We start from the raw sequence: 22,787 nt of genomic DNA, 5'->3' as shown, positions 1-22,787 counted from the left end.
TCTTGTCTTTTATGAGAAAAAGAACAAAGGAAATCTCAGTGCTTTGACTGTGGTACTGCAGATGATGATGATGATTATTATTACTATTATTATTATTATTGCAGTGTGGCAACATCTAGATGGTCCTTTTCAGTGCTTTGGGCTATGATGTGGCAGGGACTCTAGAGACTATTTCAGGGAATTACTTCAGTCCCCCATCATCAGCAATACTTCTTAAATGTGAAACAACTGCTTTTCTTTCTTTGGACGTTGCAATGACAGTGAATCTGTGTACTTGCTTTCAGATATTTTGGTCGTTAGACTATGCAGCATGAGGTTCTGTAAACAAAAGTATCAGTGCAGTTAAGTTAATCTTCCAGATTTTGAGCTGAAATCCTTGTTGGAGTTAACCCATTATCTATACTTCAGTCATCGAGCATAAGTCTGTTAAGAAAACTTTTCTGCCTCATAATGAAAAGGTAGTGCACCTACATTAAAATCTCCGTGTAGCTGTTATGAAAGTTATTGTGATAGCAGCACATGAGTTTGCATGCTTTGACTTGCATCTATATGTTATACCTGTTTGGCAATCTCCATTAATGCCAATCCACTGGGAGTTTTTGATTGTATCATCTAATGATTAAGGAAGCAGGAAGCAGAAAGATAGATTATATTGGTGGTTCGGAGAAGAAAGCTTTTTGAGTTTTGGGTTTTTTTTTTTTTTGCAATGATAGTGCAGATGGTTTTGTTTACAGATGCACAAGTACAGTGGATAGTGCAGGGGAGATTCTTGAGAAAGCATCCAATTCCTTATTGATGGTGTGTTTCCACAGCAATATTTGTGCCTAAGGCCTTTTGGCTGGCTAGGAGAATGCAGCTGATTCTAGTGGGAGACAATGTGATCACAGGGGACACTTCTGGCTGGGCTACAGTATTATTACCTCTTTGAGCACAAAGCCATCTGCCCATGGCAGACTCCAGCTATTATGTGGGCTACCAAAAGCTGTTTTCTAAATTGGTTCACCATACAGTGCCACAGAAATTGTATAATACTGAAATAAATAGGGTTTTATGTTTAAAAATACTACTCCCCAGACAAAATGTGGTACTTTTTACAGCAGGCATATAGGAAACAGAACTGTTGGGAGATCTGCAGTTACAGAACAGAACTCTCAGGAAAATTAAGAACTACTACAAATTTCACTCTATTCTGCTCAAAAGGGCAAAATGTATGAATTTGCCTTTGTTTCCTACAAGCAAATAGTGCAACATGTGTTGTATTGGTGGGGGCAGGTTAAATACAAATTTTAAAAAAACAGCAAATATCTTTGGGGATTGGAGGAAAATGCTGAACTAAATTTTTTTTAATGTTCATGGATTCATTAGCAACAGCCACTAGCATCTTAAACTTCTGGGATTCCAAAGGATGGAAGGTCCTTAATTACAATTAAGTAGGAAAAGTAAGTTAGGATCAGAAGATGCTTTAGAATTTGAACTGAATCATAGAACTGTAGAATCATTTTGATTGGAAAAAAACTTTAAGATCATCGAGTCCAAACTGTTGCGTTAATTTGGCAGATAATAAACCCCCTTGCTTTCTAACGCTCTTCACCGGAGTGAGAGGCTAGGTGCGGCTAGGTTTAAATCCTGAGTGATGTCCAATTTGCCACTACCAGTCCAGTCGCGTTTAATACGTATATTAAACTACCACGATTCTGGATACACTAATAGCAGTCTGCACCTTCAGTCCAGTCGTGCTCATGAACCAGCACAGCCGCATTTGGTCACGTTCAGTGAGAAACTGTGACAACTGGCTACTTGAACAGTGCAGTGTTATTTGTGCAACAGGTACATAGGTTTTTTGAATTGCCGGTGATAGTGACTGTCTGCAAGAAAGCACGTGCAAATATGAAACGCGTGAAAAGGTTATAAATAATAATACAGCCTGGCTATAAACATTAGGGAGTAACTATTCCCGAGAAAAGCTCTTAGTTTAAGTCTCACCCAAGGCGTCCCAAGGCGGGGAGAAGCAAGGCTCAGCCCGTCGGCCAGTCCCGGCTGTCGGAGGCAGTCTGAGGTGGAGTTTCCCTTGACTTGCTCATGGTGTTATCTTCTTTTCCTCCGAAGATCTACGGTGTTATCTTCTTCTCCGAAAATCCCCCATTTCCCTGGCTATTTTTATAGCCTTTCTACCTTTAAGGTGGAGTTTGAGTGACTGTAGTCATACATACCTTTTATCATGATTGGTGTAAAATTCTCTTGCTTCACATTTAAAGGTATAGTTTACAAAAAATCAAGAGCGCAGACTCGAAGAGGGGTGGTCGCACCTCGGAGGCGGGTAGCCTTCGGGGTGGAGGTGTGTTTTGGTATTAAAATGATATTAAAATGAGCAAAGTTCACGAGAGGGTAGCACTTTGGCAAGGTTTCGAAAACCTGTTGGCTCAGGGGGCCAGATGAGCTGCTTATCACTTCTAGAGAACCATTTCTTCCCGCTTTATCATCACGGAGCAGGGCCACAGAGTCTCCACTCCGCTCCATCCTCTATGGTACATTGCAGGGAGTGGCTGTGTGAGTGGATTCCTCGCCTGCCTGCTGCAGCTGTGTCCCATCCTCAGAGCTCCTTTTGATTTCATGCTTTCCCTCAATGGGTGAACACTGCTACGTTTTTCATATAAACCTTAATTTTCACATGTAAAACCTTAATTTTACTAATAATTGCACACAACCATTAACCTAACACTGCCAAGTCCACCACTAAACCATGTCCCTAAGCACCACATCTACACGTCTTTTCAATACCTCCAGGGATGGTGACTCCACCACTTCCCTGGGCAGCCTGGTCCAATGCTTGACAACTCTTTCGGTGAGGAAATTTTTCCCTATATCCAATCTAAACCTCCTCTGGCACAACTTGAGGCCATTTCCTTTCGTCCTGTCACTTGTTACTTGGGAAAAGAGACCAACAACACCTTGCTACAACCTCCTTTCAGGTAGTTGTAGAGAGCAATTAGGTCTTCCCTCAGCCTCCTCTTCTCCAGACTGTTTAGTTGTTTAACCCCAGTTCCCTCAGCCGCTCCTCATAAGACTGTTACTGTTTCTTCCCTCATCATTCCCTGCAACTGGAAGGATAGAGTAGAACACTACGTGTGTTCCTGATCCCTTAACCAGTCATCCCAAGGCCCTGAAGTCTCTCTTCATTGCCCTTGGACTTCTTGTTGCAACTTCATCGCTGCCTACATGAAGAATCAGTAACGGAGAATAATCTGAGGGCTGTACTAGGGTAGGAAGTCTTCTCTTCGCATCTTTAACCTGGGCCCCAGGGAGGCAGCAGACTTCCCTAAGAAGTGGATCTGGTCTGCATATTGGGCCTTCTGTTCCCCTCAGGAAAGAGTCTCCTAATGACAATGACCTGTCTTTTTTTCTCAGTGGAAGCGGTTTCTCTTACAACAATTTCTTATAAGAGAGTTCTATTTTCATGGTTGTTATTTATCTTTCTTGCAGTAAAGCAGCTAGTAGATGCAGGGGAAGGCAAGAGAGTGCATGGAGAGAAGGGACTTTTCTATTAACTGTGCCCATTTTGGTGAAGCATAAAATAAACTAATAGGTATCATTAAGAAGAAAGCGTATTTCAAATTCCCAAGTTAACTTCATACAGAAAAGTGGGACCTGCTTACTGAAAGTTTTTGTGCAGCTTCCATCTTGTTTGTTTGACATAAACATAATTTTTTTTCATTTGTGGTTTGAGAAATGCTATCAAAATGTAGTGTTTATACTGAATCGAACACAGATTTACACTGCAAGAGTTAAATATACAGATTGGGGGTTACATTACAAATAGAACCATTTGAGGTACTTAATCTGTATTTAATTCATGTGGTTAATCCCATTTGTGTAATTCACAATGCTAATTCACAGCTAAATTGTTTTTTACTATCATTGTGGCATCTCTAATTGCAGGGCAATGATTTGTTATGTTGAATTATTTAAAAAAAACTAGTAGTCTCCATGTTTCTTGTATCTATGATCTGTTTCTATCAGCTACTTATTTTAAGACTAAGAGTATGACATTCATTTTTAAAAGAGTACAAGTGAAAACCCTGGAAAATGCTTGCAAGCACACTTTATTTGATGTGAAAACACCCTGAAAATTTCACAGCTCTTGGTTTTATGGTGGATGATCTAGAATAATTGTAATTTCAGAATAAAGATAAATAAATCAGAGTACTTACTAGCATGTGTATTTTGGGGCAGGAGTGAAAGTAGTGTCTGTATTTGAGGTTTCCACAATCTATTTCCAGTTGCTTGTAATTGAAATTTTCAAGATTTCAATCTGTCACTTGAAGTAGTTGCATAAGTTGCAATGGGGGAGGGGGGGGGAAGTTTGGCTACCTTAGCGTATAGAATTGGAAAGAGTTTTGTGGGGTTTCTGTCTTATCTTTAACATGTGTATATATAAACTTGTGTATACTCCATCAAAATGATTACAGAAAGCTAAGTAATAACCCCTGTGTCATGGTGCTAACATGCTAAACTTTGTTTTTACTTTTGTTGGTTCAGTTGCAAGTTACCATTTCAAATATGGGCCAAGGGACTAATACTTAGTAGGGGCTTAAAGTAATGGTGCCTGTTTGCATGTGCTTTCTGCTTTCTTTGCACTTGCACAAGTCCTGGTATGATTCTGCCGTTTTAATTCCCTGAACAAAGTCTTATGGAAAATCACTGTTTTTCTGCAACTTTGCTGCCTGAAATGCCTCATAGCAGGGCTAAATAAATTCTAGATCTAGCCAAATTGAAAGAATAAGGGTTAGGACTGCCCTTTGCAATGACAACTGACTGTTACTTTGTGTCAGCTTGTTGCGAATCCTGATTTAGGACCCTGCCAACTATGCCAATTTGTCATGAAAGGGCAATTTAGACCACTTAAAGAACCACTATCAAAGGTATCAGCAAAAATGGTTTTATTGAAATATGATGTTGCAAAAGTGCGACTTAACAAAGTTTGATGGCAAGGTTCACTCTATTACTTTACTGCACAAAGGATATAACAATGATTCAAAGTTACCAAGACAAAATCTTAGTGCACTATAATACAAGGTTATGCACAATATCAGTCACTTGCCAAAGATCTGCAGTTGGTGAAAGTTCTCTCTGCCTTGAGGAACAACCTTGAGGGGCATCCCAGCTCAAGGAGAGATCACCACCATGCAACCAGCTGCTTTGCAGGGAGAGCTCAAAGAAGGCTCGCTTAGGCAGTCATATTTATGGGATAAAGTGGTTGGCTTGCAGTCAAATTAGATGCAATGGAAAAGGTGTGCATGAAACTCCTTGTACCCACAACTTATTTTGATCCTTGATAAATGAGTCTTGGAAGACTGTTATATTTTCTCTCTCCTGTCTAGCTAAGGATGGGGAGGGATAGAACAGCTTGGTGAGCACTTGGCATTTAGCCAAGGTCAACCCAACATACCTACTATTCATTAGTTGATTGCATGATCGGTGTTCCAAGCTCATGTGTCACTGTGTCACTCTGCTCCTTTCTGGGTTTTCAGAGAATAGTTTGGAACTAGAGAAGTTCTTGGTCTGGTTACAGCTCAGGTCTTTACCTCCTTTGGAGCCTGAACCAAAGTACCGCTAGTTTGGTTAAGGAGCCAAGTGCATCCATCACACAACTATAATGGGAAGCCATAATAATGAATTTATTTAGATATGGCACTTAACCAGTGCTCTCTGTTTTTTTGTCCTGTTTAATCTTAATTATTTTTTAAAAGCTTTTTATCTTCTTTATTGCTATGTTTAAGATTCTGCACATCACTTAACTATCCAGGTAATTGGCTATGAAGAGGAAACAGAGGAACTAAAAATGCAGAGTTAGAAAAAGTGTGAATCTCCAAATTAGGGCTATAGCTATGCTTTTATCCTTTTTGATTTTTCTTGTTCATTAACAGAAGATAAACTTAAAGCCTTACACTATATTATAGATGTAATTTTGAATGAGAAGAGGAAACAAATTAGAAATGTTTCATATGGTTGTAATAACATAGGCAATGAAATTGTATTTAGACAGTGTGCACGAGTATTTTAATTTTTCAGTATGAAAGAGTAAAAATATTTAATGACTTGCTGTACATGTAGGATTTTGCAGTCTTTGACCATTGACAGAGTATTTGTGGTCTTCAGTTACCACCTAAATTTTTAATTAGATTATTTAGTATTTTCAGGAAATATTAATAGTTATTAAAATATCTTAGGGTTTGACCTTCATTTGAGATAAATTTAACCTAATGTTTATCTTCGCTGTATTTTCTTTAAGGCCCTATTGAATTTGAAGAATGTAACACATCCAATGCAGTTGAAGGTGAGTTGTTGTAGCATAGTTATTTACCTAACAATCCTGTGGATAGGACCTGAAACTGAGGAGAGAAGGATATTCACATGTGAATTTGTATAACACTAAAGTATTCCAGTAGACCCAAAAGCGGTTTTTCTTTTGAGAAACAAACTTCTATGAAAATGAGACCTACAATACTTTATAAGTCTGATGCACTATGGTCAGAGAATTTTGATGTTTCTTATAAATATACTTTGTCCAAGACCCTGTCTTTGCAGAGGCTTGGGTTTGGTTCACTTATGACTGTGTAATTTAATTTACAAGTGTCAAAACATGGCCCAGGCTCTTTCCATTGTTGCCGTGTTAGTTATACCAATTCTAATGCAATATTATGTTCGCAAAGCCTTACTTTGTCGGTGTAGCTTATTTTGCTTAGGGAATTGTTTTAAGTGGTTAAGAACTGTTTTATTTGCATAAGCAATATATTTACTCTTGGGACAGAGGAGTTAACAGTATAGCTATAGCAGACCACAACTTTTAATTTGCTAAGATTGCAGCTGAGACTTAAAATCTTTTTTGACTGAAGCAGAGAAGATCCATATTCAGAAACTACTCTCGTATTCCATTTGTCATTGTTTTGGGCTGAATAAAGCACAGAAAGGAAATAAATACCAGACTAGCATTTAAAAATAATTTTGGAGCAATTTCTGTCTCTATTAAGCTATAAGATATGGCTGAGTTTATAGCTACCTGATTTGTGAGAAGTTTTGAGTTATTTCACCCTGAAAATTTCTAAAAGTGAAGAGATTCCTTATGTGCTGTGTAATGTATTTTTGTAAAGGGGAATATAGTGGGTTTTTCAACGATGTGCTCAAATTGTCAGTTGTTAAATTTTAGAAACCAAATTATTTCCACTATTTTGCTCAAAAGCTTGCTGTAGGTAGTATCTTACATCAAAACAAAACTGTAGAGTAGTTGGATCAGATGCTTGCACTCAGTCATTTTGTTTAAAGTTTGGCACTCTGATTCAGCAAAAATTGGGGAGAGAAGCAGACATGACAGTAAGTCTGATGCGATATTTAAATGTATTTTCATTTTAGTACATTAAATGGGTATGAAAGCAAACTGTATTTCTGTACTAAAGCCATATATATCCAGTGCTAAAAACAGGGAAGAAAAGACAGAGTGGAGGCATGGTTCCAGACTCAGTGGGAGCCAGCATTAGAGCTGGCTACAGCACTGGGTAATCATGAACTCAGCATCAGCTGAGAAGCCAAGAGACATTCTCGTTTTTACAGGACCAAAAACTCACTTTTTAAAAGAGACAGGGGCTTGCAGCTACCGGGAACATACAGGGAAATAAGAACAAGGTGTTGAACTGCAGTAGCTGAGAGAGGCAGGGTTCAATTTCTGATCCAAAAGCATTAGTTGTTCAGGATCGAATGGAGCAATACCAAGCTTGGAGAGTTGGATTTACAATGCAGATCAGTTTTATAAAGACTTATGTTATTAATGTGTTGCTTGAACCATATTTTAATTTTTTTTTTGTGTGAAGCTGATGTGGTTTAACCTCACAGGTTAAGGCTCCACCCAGCCGCTCACTCACTCCCCTCACAGGGGGATGGGGGAAAGAATCAGAAGGGTAAAAGTAAGGAAACATGTGGGTTGAGCTAAAGACAGTTTAATAGGGAAAGCAAAAGCTGTGAGCACAAGCAAAGCAAAACAAGGAATTCATTCACTACTGCCCATCGAAGACAAACACCATCACTCCGAATGTCCCCCCTTCCAACTCCTCCCCCTCCTAGTTTTATTGCTGAACGTGACATCATATGGTGCAGAATATCCCTTGGGTCAGCTGGGGTCAGCTGTCCCAGCTGTGGCCCCTCCCAACTTCTTGGGCACCCCCAGCCTCCTCGCTGGTGGGGTGGGGTGAGGAGCAGAAAAGGCCTTGACTCTGTGTAAGCACTGCCCAGCAACAGCTAAAACATCCCTCTGTTATCAACACTGTTTCCAGCACAAATCCAAAACATAGCTCCATATCAGCTAATGTGAAGAAAATTAACTCCATCCGCCCAAACTAGCACATTCTCCACTCCTTATTCCATACCATTTACGTCATGCTCAGGTCCCATACTGTCCAATACATTTTCCAGCCAAAACCAGCACATTGTGTTACTGAAAAACATACTGGAATAATGTTCCCCTAGTTCAGCTCCATACCTACCTCCACTGTTAGATTTTTGTATCACTCGTCATGGCAGCATTTAAAAGGTATTGGTATGCACCAGTGTTTGACATTGCTAAATATGTACTCATCTCTCTGATCTTTAAATGAAAAGTGTTTGCTTCATAGGGATAAAACCACGGAAGAGGAAGCCTTTTGGTTTGTCAGGAATAATGAAAAAAGAAAAAGATACTGATTCTGTGTAAGTATATTTCCAGCTTGAAGCCATGTCTTGTATGATGTTTAACAAAAAAAGGAGTTTATAACAGAAGTTTAGAGGAATGCTATGAATATTAAAACATCACAGCTATTTAAGATTTTTGTAACTAAAGATTTTAAGGAAATAATATAAATGTATTCATAGTAGTCTACTCATGTTTCATTCTTTCCTCTGCATAGGTAAGTAGTTCTCCCTTGTTCTACATTTGAACATTGTAGATAATGTGATTCTCATGTGTACTCCTAATGAAATGGTAGCTCTGTATGTGGAATAAGTACTGTATGTCTGTGTTTGCAGAATTGAAGCTTCAGTTATACTTTTGTTAGAAAAACTTTTGTGTACTGTATAGAAGGACAGAAAATTTTGTTATTTTTTTTTCAGTAAATCACGTGCACATTCATTTCTGAAAGACCATCATTTAAGCTCATGATTGATGTCCCAGCTATACCTTTGTCATATTCACTGCACGCTCTGTCTTAGATGGATTGGTAGCATTCTATGTATTAGTAATTATGGTTACTATATTTCAGTGTATTTTGTTCATAATTTCTAGAAGCGTTTTCTCAGTTGAAGTATTTGATTTAACAGAAAGCAGCTTTCAATTTAACAGAAACTTAGCAATATAGAAATACCCACTGACAGTATAGAAATACTCCCCACTGACTGGAGAAGGGCCAACATCACCCCCATTTTTAAAAAGGGAAAAAAGGAAGACCCGGGGAACTACAGGCCAGTCAGCCTCACCTCTGTGCCCAGCAAGATGATGGAGCAGATCCTCCTCGAAACCATGCTAAGGCACATGGATAACAAGGAGGTGACTGGGGACAGCCAACATGGCTTCACCAAGGGCAAATCGTGCCTTACCAACTTGGTATCCTTCTATGATGGGGTTACAGCGTTGGTGGACAAAGGGCGGGAGTTGGGGCTGTTCAGCCTGGAGAAGAGAAGGCTCTGGGGTGACCTTAGAGCAGCTGCCAGTGCCTGAAGGGGCCTACAGGAAGGATGGAGAGGGACTTTTCACAAGGGTGTGCAGTGACAGGACAAGGGGGAATGGCTGTAAACTAAAAGAGGGCAGATTTAGATTAGATATTAGGAAGAAATTCTTCACCATGAGGGTGGTGAAACACTGGCCCAGGTTGCCCAGAGAAGCTGTGGCTGCCCCCTCCCTGGCAGTGTTGAAGGCCAGGTTGGATGGAGCTCTGAGCACCATGGGCTGGTGGAAGGTGTCTCTGCTCATGGCAGGGGGGTTGGAACCAGATGATCTTTAAGGTCCCTTCCAACCCTTACCGTTCTATGATTCGATGAGTCTATGATTCTATACTATCAGTGGCAACATCTGTATACATTTTTTTTTTAACCAGCCTTGTTTTTTTAATCTAGTGCTGAAAAATTAATGACCTAAGAATTGCAGATGCCAGTTATTTGCACATACAAAGTGCCTTACAGCTATTTTTCTTTTGGTGTTTGATTTTAATAGTAATATACTTATAAACAATGCTTTTTTCTTCTCACTGTCATGATGCCATTAGGGCTCCAAGGTGTTATTTTCTTAAGTCATTCCTCTCTATTTCTGTTCTTTCCGTGATTTAATCTTTCCCCCACCCTCTCTTATCTACTTTATTATGCTGAAGTAAATGGTGAGAGAAATTTTGTATATAGTGTGATTTTGGTGAGCAGTAATCTGAGAATACTATTCTGTTACAAAGAATTATTTTTTCTGATTATGATTTAGTTTAAAATATTTAAATTAAAATGTTATAAATATTTGACATTAATATTTTAAATACTTTTACTCCCCTTTTAAGAAATAATCAGTTTTCTCTGGAAAGTTATTTACTACACCTTTTTTGTGATGCAAAACTGTTGCAGTATCAAATAGCTGCAAAAAAAGTATGTTCAATCATTTGCCTTTTGTTTCTTGCATTTACTTAATTGCAAAGTAGTGATTTTGATAGTATTGAGTACTGTTGTATGATTGAGTTCTGTAGCTGTCAGCTTTTCTTGTCAAACAAAAAAATTATTTTGCCACCACAAGGGCTATTACTCAAGCTAATCTCATGTCATGTTATTAGCCTGCTTGCAAACCAGACATCTCCTTCCATCCATTATTTGGCAGATGATGAAATGTAATCTGGCCCCAGCAAAGATTCAGGGCTTTTAATAGTAGTTTTCTGGAGACAGTAAATGCCAGGAAGCTCCAAATTAACTCTTTGCAGGTGTATCACTCAATGTATCCTTACTCGGGGATCATGTTTTTCCTTGACCTGTAACAGAAAGAAAATTTTTTCAGGCACCGAGGGCTGAAAATTGGCTTCTATATTATGTGAAACACTTTGTACGCTTGTCCATTGGATCTGAATACTTTTCTAAATGCTGTCTTTTCCCAAATACATTTTATTTAATGTTAAAAGATAATATGGATGTCTCTAGAAGAAATTTTGGTTTTTTATGGCACAATGATGTCATCAGAAAATATAAATAGGCACTGCTACTCTGAAATGGGAAAATAATTTGACTTGCTTTCAACAAGTTGGTCTGAAACTTTATTTATATTATTTGTTTTCATATTTATACACAATACAATGAATGAAGTGTGACTGTATGTTATTGACCTCCTATGTAACACATGCCATAGGCTTTTACAGAGATTCTTGCATTAATCCATAACTTCTAAATTAACTAGAACATCACAGTTTAATGTAAGGTTTTCAAATAGTAGAGGATTTATTATGTGCTTAAGTAAAATACTATAATAGTTAAAAAATTAAAAAAATTTATTGCTAGTCTAAATTTTCTCTGATTTTATCTTCAGCTGATGATGTTGTTATAGGCTGTACACGATAGAACACTGTATCTGGAGCTGTTGGAGCGGGGCCAGAGGAGGCCACAAAGATGATCCAAGGGCTGAAGTACCTCTCCTATGAGGAAAGGCTGAGAGAGCTGGGGCTGTTCAGCCTGGAGAAGAGAAGGCTCCAGGGAGACCTTAGAGCGGCCTTTCAGTACCTGAAGGGGCCTACAAGAAAGCTGGAGAGGGGCTTTTGACAAGGGCATGGAGTGATAGGACAACGAGCAATGGTTTAAAACTAAGGGAGGGTAGATTTAGACTGGATATAAGGAAGAAATTTTTTACCATGAGGGTGGTGAAACACCAGCACGGATTGCCCAGAGAGGTAGTGGAGGCCCCATCCCTGGAAACATTCCAGGCCAGGTTGGATGGGGCTCTGAGCAACCTGGTCTGGTTGAAGATGTCCCTGCTCACTGCAGGGGGGTTGGGCTAGATGGCCTCTAAAGGTCCCTTCCAACCCAAAGTGTTCTATGATTCTATGATTCTATGATTCTATGATCATCAGAAACTTCTCTGCACATAAAGGTCAAGTCCTTTCTTAATCTCCTGTTAAATTAGGCTGTAAGCTTGTTTAGTTTCTGTAGGGCAGGCTTTCCACATATAGAAATACTCTCATGTTTTGTAGGCTTTCCTGTTTATAAACACAGGTTTTTAAAGTGTTGACACCTAAGCTGGATATTGTGTCTAGTAATGGTTTTACACAGAAAAATACCATACACAGTATATTCTATTACATATTGCTATACAGGTTCAGTCAAGGATTTCACTTCTTTTTCTAATCACTGCTTTGAATGATTTGGTTTTAGTTTTAGATAAAATTCTTAAATTCCCTTACAGAGTCCCCATTTGCTGAAATATGTTACCTTATAGTAGAAACATGACCTAGTTCTTTAATCTTAAAGAAACATCATGTATCTAGTGATGTAAAAGCACATCTGTCTAAAACCTGATGTCCTCATTTTCCACTTCACCAGCATTTGCAAATTATTGAGTTTTGCTTTGTATCTTGAGAATGATTCCTGTGAGGTGCTGTCAATCATCTGAATGATACTAGATCTGCCATTACTTTTCGAGATCTATTAGCTTGCTAATTTTGTAAATCTTCATTATGAGCTGAATTGCTTTCATTGTAGTTTGCCTAACATCTTCCACTTTTCTTAACTTTTATAGACTTTGGGCTGTCTTGTTTGAGTACAGACACTTTTTGAAAGCAAATGTCATAACATCTGTTTGTTACACCTTTTGAGAGAATCTAATACGTTGTCTCTTTGTTCTGTAAAATATCTGTTTCTGTTGCTGTGAATTCAGCTTAGCCAGCAGAGGGCTTTTGTGTGGGGCCTTTCAGAAGAGACTGGATCCTTCATCTCACTGTCAATTTCTTAACAGCCTATATTGAATTCCATATTAATGCCTTCATGTTAGCAAGTTTTCATATCTATTTTTAAAGACACCCTAGTTTTTACATTTAACCCATTTAGCCTTTCAGAAAAGATGATTTAATTTGCTACAAAATTGATTTTTTTTCTCTTTTTTTATTAAGTACACATTTAAGATGTTCAGTTTGAGTATATAAAAATACTGTTGTTCAGTTACACTGGCACTTATGGCTTTATTTGTCAGGGTGCAGATTAGAGAGGACTGGTATGCTACTCAAGTATTTCCACATACTGTAAATATAATTGCTTCTGTTTTTTGCATACATCAGTGAGAGAGATTCAGCATCATTCATTTTTTAAAATATTACTGCTTGAATTCAAGTTATAACAAAAAAATGTAACACTTGTGAATAACATGCTTGCAATCACTGCCTTTCTGCTGACAATTTTTTTTTTTTAAAAGTGTTTCTTAAGAGGATAGTCTATTATTTTTTCCAGCATCTTCTGGTGCTTGACTGTAAATGAGCTTGACAAACTCAAACTAAGAATGAAATTCCAAAAGAGAGAAGCTCTGAATTCCTTTAAGAATAGTCTTAGTTGCTTTAAGAACTAGTATTGTCCAAAATGTTTTGCAATTATATGTGGACTATTTCTTTAGGATTGGTGATTTTTTTTTTATTATGCACGTCATCCATAGAGACCTGACTCTTAAGGTATATTCATCCAAAACACAGCGTGATACTCCAGACTTCCCTTGATGTTTGGTTGGGGCTTTTTTTCACTATGATGTGAATTTGGTTTTTCAGCATTTACTATGAATTTTTCTTCTGCAGTGTTTTTAGCATAAACTTTCAGCTTCTTTTATTTAAACCTCATTCAGTTGAATATGGATTATTTATAACGAAAATTTTAACAGAGTTTGAAAGGCAAATGGCTCAAATGCAATGTTTCAAATTAATTGAAAATATTAAAGGAAGTACCAGAACCATATGAATAAGATTATTTGTGCATTTTATAATTGTATATTTTCTTTCTTTTTTTTTTTTATAGGGAGTGTCCAGATACAGACTCAGTTGTAAGTAGACTTATTTCCAACACAAATGCATATGCTAACATTGTCAAGCACTACAATATGATGAAACATGACTTATATACAGTACCTGCAATGTATTATTTATGTGATAGAGGAATTACTATTTTGATAACATAGTCAAAGTGTTAATTTTGCTCAGAACATAATCTTCAGCAATATATATAAATATGCATCAGTAATACATTTGTACTTCCTAACAATCTTAGGTTTTGAACAAGGTGGTTTTACTGCAATTATTTGCTACTTTGTTTTGCAAGTTAATAGTTTAAATTGCTTGACTAATAGATTCTAAGTAAGAAAAAAGTTCAGAGGACCCAACTTTGCATCACCATGTTCCTCTGCTTACTACTTTCTCTTTGGAGAACCCTTCTAATATTGTCCTGCGTGATCACTGACAATAGTGTGTAGGAATATACTCTTTAAGCATTTATTCATGGTCTGTTTTTCATTGCTCTCGGTTTGATCTGTGATATGTCTTACAATTTTATTTATTAAATTCAAGTAAGTGACAGTTGCAAATGAAACTGGTATGTTAATGCTTTTTTATTTCCTTAACTGAGCATTTTCTTTTTATTTAAACATGTATGTTGTCTTGAATGATATGTAATTGAGATCGCAGCTCCCTATAGCTATAGTAGGGAATAATTTACAGAATGATTTAAGTGACTTTCTGTAGACTGATTTGTTTTTCAGTTCATTTATTTAGATAGCAATTATATTAAACAATTTAAGTTTCCAAGCTCACCTGTTTTGTGGATTTTATTCTTTGCATTTAATATCTGGGCGTTTTGGTACCTAATATTAAAACTTATTTTGAGAAACTTGGTTTAAAAAATCTAGTAGAACCATTCTTCTAAATAATGAAAACTAAGTTTTGCCACATAATAGAAATATTTGTGCATGAACAGCCTTATAAGCATCATTTGAGACAGTTATTTTATCGTGTATAAAGTCATCTTGATTTAGAGCACATTTCTTGGGCATGTTTAAAGTAAATTAACTTTAGAATCATCCCTATAATTATGAGTTTTTTCATGGAAATAATGTCTTTTGACAGTTCAGGATGAGTCATTTGAATGAAACAACTGGGTTTGACGTGCAGTGTTTATTTTCTTCCTTGTGTATTTTGGTCTCTACATTTAAAAAAACATTAATTCAACAAATTCAATTGTAAATGTGCCTGACATTCTTTCTGGCTGCATGAGGCACACCATATGATCATTTAATTGTTCTGTCTAGATGTAATTTATATATGGTTAAAAAAATACGACCTAACTTTCATAGTGTCTAACAACAAAACCAGTACTTTTGTTGCATTCTCTTTTTTTTATGCCCAACATTTTATGAATGCATTTGGAATTCAAAATGTAGTCTATCATTTCTTCCTGCTTTTCACAAACAGTATTATTCCAAATGGTAGAATGCTTTAATAGCAGAAGCTATTACTGTCCTTCTCATGAAAAATGATGCAGCATACCATAGAGAAGATTAATTTCATCCCTTACAAACAAGCACCCCAGAGTGATTTTACATTTTAAGGCTGGCATCCTTTTCTAGAAGGTCCCATTTCAAATGTTTTTCATTCTTCTTGTCTTTTACTTTAAGATTTCCTTTCTGTTTCATTTTTCAAACTTGATCTAAGTAGTTATAGCCATCTATATTGTTATCTCTATGAGGATTTGTTTTGCATGCATCTTTGCAATCACATAATCACATTCCAAGAAATTAAACTCTGAAAAGTATTATTGAAAAAAAAAAATAAAGCAACTGTCATTTTTGTTTTACTGCTAGAAAATACTGAGGACCAGCCCTCAGAAAATTCAACTTATTTAAGGTGTCCCAATTATGATTTTGTTCAACTTTGGTCAGTCACAGAAAATCTCTATGTCTCATATTATTAACATGATATTTTTTTTTAAATGTGCCTTTTGTTTATTTGTCAAGAATTTTAATTGTTTTTCTATTATGTGAAAGGAATGTGAGAGAAAACCACTCTACAATTATTTATAGCTATAAGCACTGAGGTAAACACATTGAGATTTTAGAAATTAAGGATCTGGTAAAAACTGAATTCAATACTTTATCTACCAGTTCTATGCGATATTATGGATCTTTCATCATTCAGTATGTAGCCAATACCATTAGGGCCTTCTCACTAGTCCAAAATGTGTAGTGCAGTGTGTTCTAACTTGTATTCTCTGTTTTCAGAAAACAAAGCAGTGAGATGGTCCTAAGAAACATCTTTTGTACCAAAATGGAAGTTCTCAAATTTATCTTTTGCAAGCTATTTGCTTATGCCCATCCTTTCTTTATAGCCACCAGAATATATATATTGGAAAATATAGTTTTAATGCATATGAATAAATTGTTATTTCCTGTCAAGAATTTTTTGCAACTGCTATAAGGGGTTTTTATGTGATCGTGAGTAGGAAGGCAGCTGTGAACTGAAAACTGGTATTTGTTAAAAAGGTTGAACGCTTCAATAAGCAGCTTCTGTTTAAATATAGATTACAGTATATTCCCGTGCTGTTATATGCCTATCTACACATGTAAATTCAATTAAGCCTTGATAATTAAGAAAAACAGAAAGTTAACTGTGTGTACACTGGAAAGAAATAGCAACTGAAGTTTGGCTCTGTGTATTTATTACCTAGCAGGTTGCTCTATGGACAGAACCAATTGTCTCGTTTACCATGGCTTTGTCATATCTCTAGGGATGGTCTATAGGAAGATACGAGCTGTAATATTTTCTTCTGGAGAAGCATTTACAAGGTTCCACTTGTGTCCAGTAAGATTTGAGTTTGGATTGCAGCCCTTCCCTTGGTTGGGATACTTGCAGATCTCTCTTCTACTTGACTGCCTATTTTCATGAAGACTATAGTAATGTTATTATCTTTGAGTCCTCTGTTCTGTCTGTCAAATCCATTTGAAATTGTCCAGTAAGTTCAAAAGTAATTAAGAAGGGAGCCACAGATGCACAGAAAATAGTGCTGAACCTTTTTTCATAGGAAACTGGAATGCAAGCAAATATATCGAGGCATCCAAAACTTTTCATTAACCTCTTTACATATGAGTGTAGCATAATTAAGGTTTATATATAATTATACACCATTTTTATTGCTAGGGACTGACTGAATTTGGAACTTTCAAACTCTAATTTGTGTAACACAAGTGTAACCTTCAGTGAAATTAACTTTTTTTATTTGCATTTTGTAATGTTTAGTTCTGACATATTTTGAATAGCTGCCGTTGATACAGGGTACAAGACTTTGTAGTCACAGTACAAGACAGGAGCACTTTGAATACCTGATTTTCTTTCTGCATCTCTGGCAATGGAAGAAAGTGACTGGTTGCTCTTTGGTTTTGTGTTTTTTGAGTTAATAGGCACCCTAAAGAGAGGAAACTGAGAATATGTTATACCTCTGTCTTAACCTAAGGATATACCTGAGGCAAATTTACATCTCAAATATGTCAAAAGCAGAGAGGCTCTTTTTTCTCCTGTTCAGGTTATGAGCTTCAACTGCTTACTTTGAGTTCACTTTGGTCTTTGTCTGGATGTACAGGAAGTCAGTCCAGTTCTGTAAAATGGTAGAAATTTAATCTGGCCAAAAAAGAAACAGTGATCTATTCAGCTCAGTGGTATCTTGAAGCATACACTGAGGAAAACTTGATAAGGAGCTCTCATAACCACTGTAGATATCCCAGAAGAAGAGAAAAAGGGTAGAAATCAAACTGAAGTACAATTAAGGTTCTTTGTTTCTTGACCCGTTGACCAAACTGTGAGCAGTGCTAATGTTGCTGAGGAAGGGCCAAATGAAGTAGCTAGACTGCAGTATGCTCCACATGTTCCTCTCTTGTCCTTTGTATGTACTTCAGAGGAACCAATGACATGGTTATGGTGTGGCTTCTTCCATTGCTTTTTAGATGTCAGATGGGACAGAGCAAGGAAACTGAGTCAAAGTATTGACTGAAACTCTAAAAATAAGTTTTGGGAATAGAATGCTCAGTCCTCATGCTTTTTGTATAGGCAGTTTTACTTTGTTATTTATTATGTACTTATGTTTTATTTCTTTAAAAAATTATTCACTCTAGAAAGTTTGTAGAACATACTAATGCAAAGGCAGAGTTATAAATCCTACATTTTTTATATATATTTAAAACTATATAATACCTTAATCAATAATGTGTTGTACTACATCTGCAAACACAGGGAAAGCTCTGGGGTTTTTTTATCGTTATATGTTTAATTGCTTGATAGAACCTCTTAGAATGTGAAACCTTCTTCCAAGGAAGTCCACCTTCTCAGTGACTGCCAGAGAGTTCAAGTCACATCCATATTGAGCATATTTTTACTGCAAATAATACTACAAATAACATGTTTGGGTAGGGGGCTAATAACTACTTCTTACAGAAACCCAAAATTTGCAAAGATCTTCCTCTCCGTTGAAGTTCAAAAATGACATGTATATACAAGAAGGTAGTGTTTTTTTCCTCCTTTCAGCGTGGTAGGCAAATCAGGTCTTGTCTGCACTGTGTGCCTGGTACTTAAAAGATGCACTGTGGTACACCACATAACATATAGTTCTGTCTTTGTAGGAGTGTGGAGAAGGGAGTAAGAATTAGTCAAGTAAATGTAAATACCTTAAATACCTTCATTAACATGAGATTTGTGATTACGTATCTCACCCAAAGGTCTGTGTCATCTACCACTGTTACAAAATGTTAGTAAATAAAATTCTGATGTTTCAGAAAACAGAACTGTCCAACTGTTCAAAATATTGAAAACAATATTTTGAAATTACTACTTAATTTGGAAGTAAGATTTTGAGGTACTGTTTTGCTTGTATGTGACATAATTTGTCTTTCTCAATAGAAAGATACATTAAATATCTCTTCCACCATTTGTCATTTTTAGAAGAAATTTATAACTGTTGAGGTTTTGAAGACATCTGGGTTGTGGTTTTTGCAATAAACTTACTGTAGCATGTCAACAGTTCACATAGACTACCTATGCATGCAAAATCATGAGCAGGCATTTCTTTTTCTGTTTTGAATGGGGAAAGTATCTGTGTATCCGAGTCTGTCCCTTTATATATAATATACATGATTGTGGGTTTTTGCACATTTTTAAAATTTAGATGATCATATTAGAGACTTGTTTTTCACTGTCCCAAAGAACTTTTATGAAACTAAGTGCTTAGCTATGAATTCTAAATGATTTTAAACATAATTCTCTTCAATTAATATTTAATTACAGAATCACAAAGAATCACAGAATGGTCGGGGTTGGAAGGGACCTCTGTGGGTCCCCCAGCCCAACCTCCTGCCAAAGCAGGGTCACCCAGAGCAGGCTGCACAGCACCACGTCCAGGCGGGGTTTGAATATCTCCGGAGAAGGAGAATCCACAACCTCTCTGGGCATCCTGGTCCAGTGCTCTGTCACCCTCAGAGGGAAGAAGTTCTTCCTCACGTTCAGCTGGAACTTCCTGTGCTTCAGTTTGTGCCCATTGCCCCTTGTCCTGTCGCTGGGCACCACTGGAAAGAGTCTGGCCCCGTCCTCTTGACACCCACCCTTCAGATATTTATAGGCATTTACAAGATCCCCTCTCAGCCTTCTCTTCTCCAGGCTGAACAAGCCCAGCTCCCTCAGCCTTTCCTCATAGGAGAGATGCTCCAGTCCCCTCATCATCTTCATAGCCCTTCATAACGTGCTGAGGGCACGCTCTGTCCATTCATCCAGGTCATTGATGAAGAAGTTGAACAAGACTGGGCCCAGTACTGACCCCTGGGGAACCCCACTAGTTACCAGCCTCCAACTAGACTCAGCGCCGCTAATCGCAACCCTCTGAGCTCTGCCATTCAGCCAGTTCTCAATCCACCTCATCGTCCACTTGTCTAGCCCACGATTTAATTGCCTTCAAGAACTGAAAAACTGAATTAGTTTGAAGTTTCCAGATGCTAATTAGCTTTAAAAATCCAGGATGGTTCTGGAGATGCATAAATGAAAACTTTGGAACCCAATTTTGAACACTTGTATTTTAAGTTTCATCCATGCATTTTAATTAATGTAGATGTTCTTTGCTAAAGAAACAGGACAGACTTGCTGCCTTTTCAAGGAGAAGAGAGGAAGTTGCAACCTGTATAACTTGGAATGCTTTTACTTGCATATTAAAGTACTGACTAGTGTTTAGGAAAGGTTATGCTCCTGCACCATCAGAGCCTCCAGTGACTTAGCTGAAAGAATTAGAAGTAGAAATAGGGAAAATATTTGGGGCTGAGAGGATTGTAGGCTTATTTAACACTCATTAGCAAAGTTAAAATGGTTCTATTGGTTTCTGACCTTTTTGATAGCATACCAGTAAAAGCAGATGCATTAAAACTTGCCAGTTTCCATAGGAAATTTGGAGGTTGTTTTGTTGCATTGTGTTCCCAAGGAATCTTATCTGTCGCACTATTTCTGAACTATAGAGCATAACTTGAGATAACTGTAATAATTAATAATGAATAGCAATGACTTTCATGAGGTGTAATCAAATTTTAGTTTGTCAATGGTATAAAATTCAGTCTGATGTAAGAGCAACATATGTTTTTTAGTTATTTGTCAATACCATAATTTTTGTTGGTTTTTTTTAGAACATTCCTGATGTAGATGATGAAGGATACAGCATTAAACCAGAAGCATCACAGGATATCCTTTTTGCTGTTATTGTGCCAAGTTATTTCGTGTTATTACAATTATTTGGGGAGGGGAAGTACTTATTAAAGTGTTAAGTCAAGGAAGATGAATGATATTCATTTTTATGTTGCAACCTTGTCATCTTATGTTCATAGCTTCTGCAAAATGATATTTTTGATATGCAGAATAGATTTTTGTTATGAGTGATTTTTATGGATTTCATGATTTGCTTTGCTCTTCCTTTGAAGAAAAAGATTCTTGTCCTCTTTTTTTCTTCCATCAGAAACAAAGGGAAGCTCTACTTAACAGCTGGGAATAATTGCTGTAGATCTAAGCAAGCCTAATATGTTAGCAAGATAGCTAATTTTTGGAAGTGTATTCACCGATTTTTCTGGGGACTACAGATAAAATAAAAGGTAAACTTACACTTTGCAATTACTTTAAATTGTGAAAACTTTTAACCAGTTGAGAGCACCTTAAAGTGGGCCAGTCTGTCATCATAGCTTCTCTGTTCTCATCAACTTTGCTGAATATGCCTCTGTTGCCCATTGTTATAATTGGTATAAAAGTGAAAGACTATTATCCAGTTCTGGGGGGGGGTGCATTATGTCATGTTTTGCATATTTTTATGAAATGGAGACAGGAGTGAATAACATCCATGCTTTGTAAATGATTCACCTGGATGTCCTTTTCTCCATTATCTTTTTTGTCATGAATCAATGGAAAAGGCCATATGTCCAGTGAAAAAGCTCAATGGTTTGCCATTCCTGTCAGCCAGGTAGTACTTCAGCTTCTGAAAATCTTGAACAGATTCACAAAGTCATCAGTTCCCTTCCTCTTTTCCTCCCTTAGCCTCCAAGAGTGGATATTTATTCTGTTGGTGGGAACTCTTGAGATGATTTGTTGGAGGACATTATCTTACCGTAATGGCAGTCAGTCTTAATAAGACCAGTCTTAAGTGTTGGAAAAGTACTCATCCTAAAAATTACTGACTGACCTTTCAGTTCATGGCGTTCAGTTCTAAACTGATCTTTGTCAGTAACCATTTAATAAACTTAATACCTCAGTGGTCAGCTCATGCCACTTTACAAGAGCCACCTGATTCATAGGAAATGAATCTTGAAACTCAGTGATAACTTTCAAGGCAGGAAATCTTTTGGTGAAATGAAAAACAACTTGTCTTTTAAAATTTTCTTTTCCAGATGTGATCCTTTTTGGGGGACAGGTAGCCTGTAAGATGAAGATGTTTGACTTTTTCCTTACCATGTCTCAGGGTTTCTTTCAGTTGAATTGAATTTGGAATGTCTTTATGGTTCAGGGTTTTAATCTTTGTGAGGGAATAGTTTGAAGAGATTTCACTCAAATGGCTGGCATATTTCCAAGTGCAAATAACAGAAGTCAGGTGTAGAATATGTATGCTCCCCCTAGGTGGCAAGACACTTTTATGTTTCAGCAGAGGAAAATTTCCAACTTGTTTCTTGTCAAAACAACTGCATCTTTTAAGACTTAGCATAGGCCTTTCAGAGCTTTTGTTGAGTGCAGTTCCTGTGCATATAAAGAACCGAGGCTAAATTAATCTGTATATTTTGCTTATTTTGAGGGCTGAGTTGTCATTGTGATTCCTTTTTAGCCAAGGATGACAGTGCTTTAAGCGGCTGATGGGGTTTAGTTTATTGTGCAGCCTTCTGTGTAACTGACATCCTTTGTTGCAAAGTTTTCAGTGCCTCTGCAAAAAGGGCATGTAATGGTGACTGCTGCTTCCTCTACTGTTATGCTTGGTACAGGTACCATGGCATTTCATTGCTAATTAAAAAGGCTAGGACTTTCCCTCACTTGGTTTAAAAGGATTTCTACAATGCATACATTTTTCATACATGCGTCAGAATCCTTTGTTGAGTCTTACAAATCATAAATTTAACATACAGAAGCGTTGCTACTGTAGAATTTTTCATTTATCCTGATGCTTTCAAATATGCAGTTGTTCAGTTATATGATATTGTGCCTTTGATAACAGAATACTATTATGAAGATGAATGGAATATAAAA

General features: G+C 37.0%; 1 protein-coding gene across 1 annotated transcript in view; it reads left to right on the top strand.

The window, feature by feature from the left end:
- Positions 1–22,787, top strand: part of LOC142365449 (F-BAR domain only protein 2-like) — a 126,372-nt gene that overhangs the window by 63,051 nt on the left and 40,534 nt on the right. Inside the window, exons 9-12 of the mRNA XM_075446261.1 lie at positions 6,290–6,334; positions 8,661–8,733; positions 14,023–14,047; positions 20,699–20,756. Coding sequence (XP_075302376.1) covers positions 6,290–6,334; positions 8,661–8,733; positions 14,023–14,047; positions 20,699–20,756 — 201 coding nt within the window. The remainder of the gene's footprint in view (positions 1–6,289; positions 6,335–8,660; positions 8,734–14,022; positions 14,048–20,698; positions 20,757–22,787) is intronic.

The sequence above is a fragment of the Opisthocomus hoazin genome, chromosome W (assembly GCF_030867145.1).
Source record: "Opisthocomus hoazin isolate bOpiHoa1 chromosome W, bOpiHoa1.hap1, whole genome shotgun sequence".
NCBI classification, from domain to species: domain Eukaryota; kingdom Metazoa; phylum Chordata; class Aves; order Opisthocomiformes; family Opisthocomidae; genus Opisthocomus; species Opisthocomus hoazin.
This window is presented reverse-complemented; position numbering and strand designations above follow the sequence as displayed.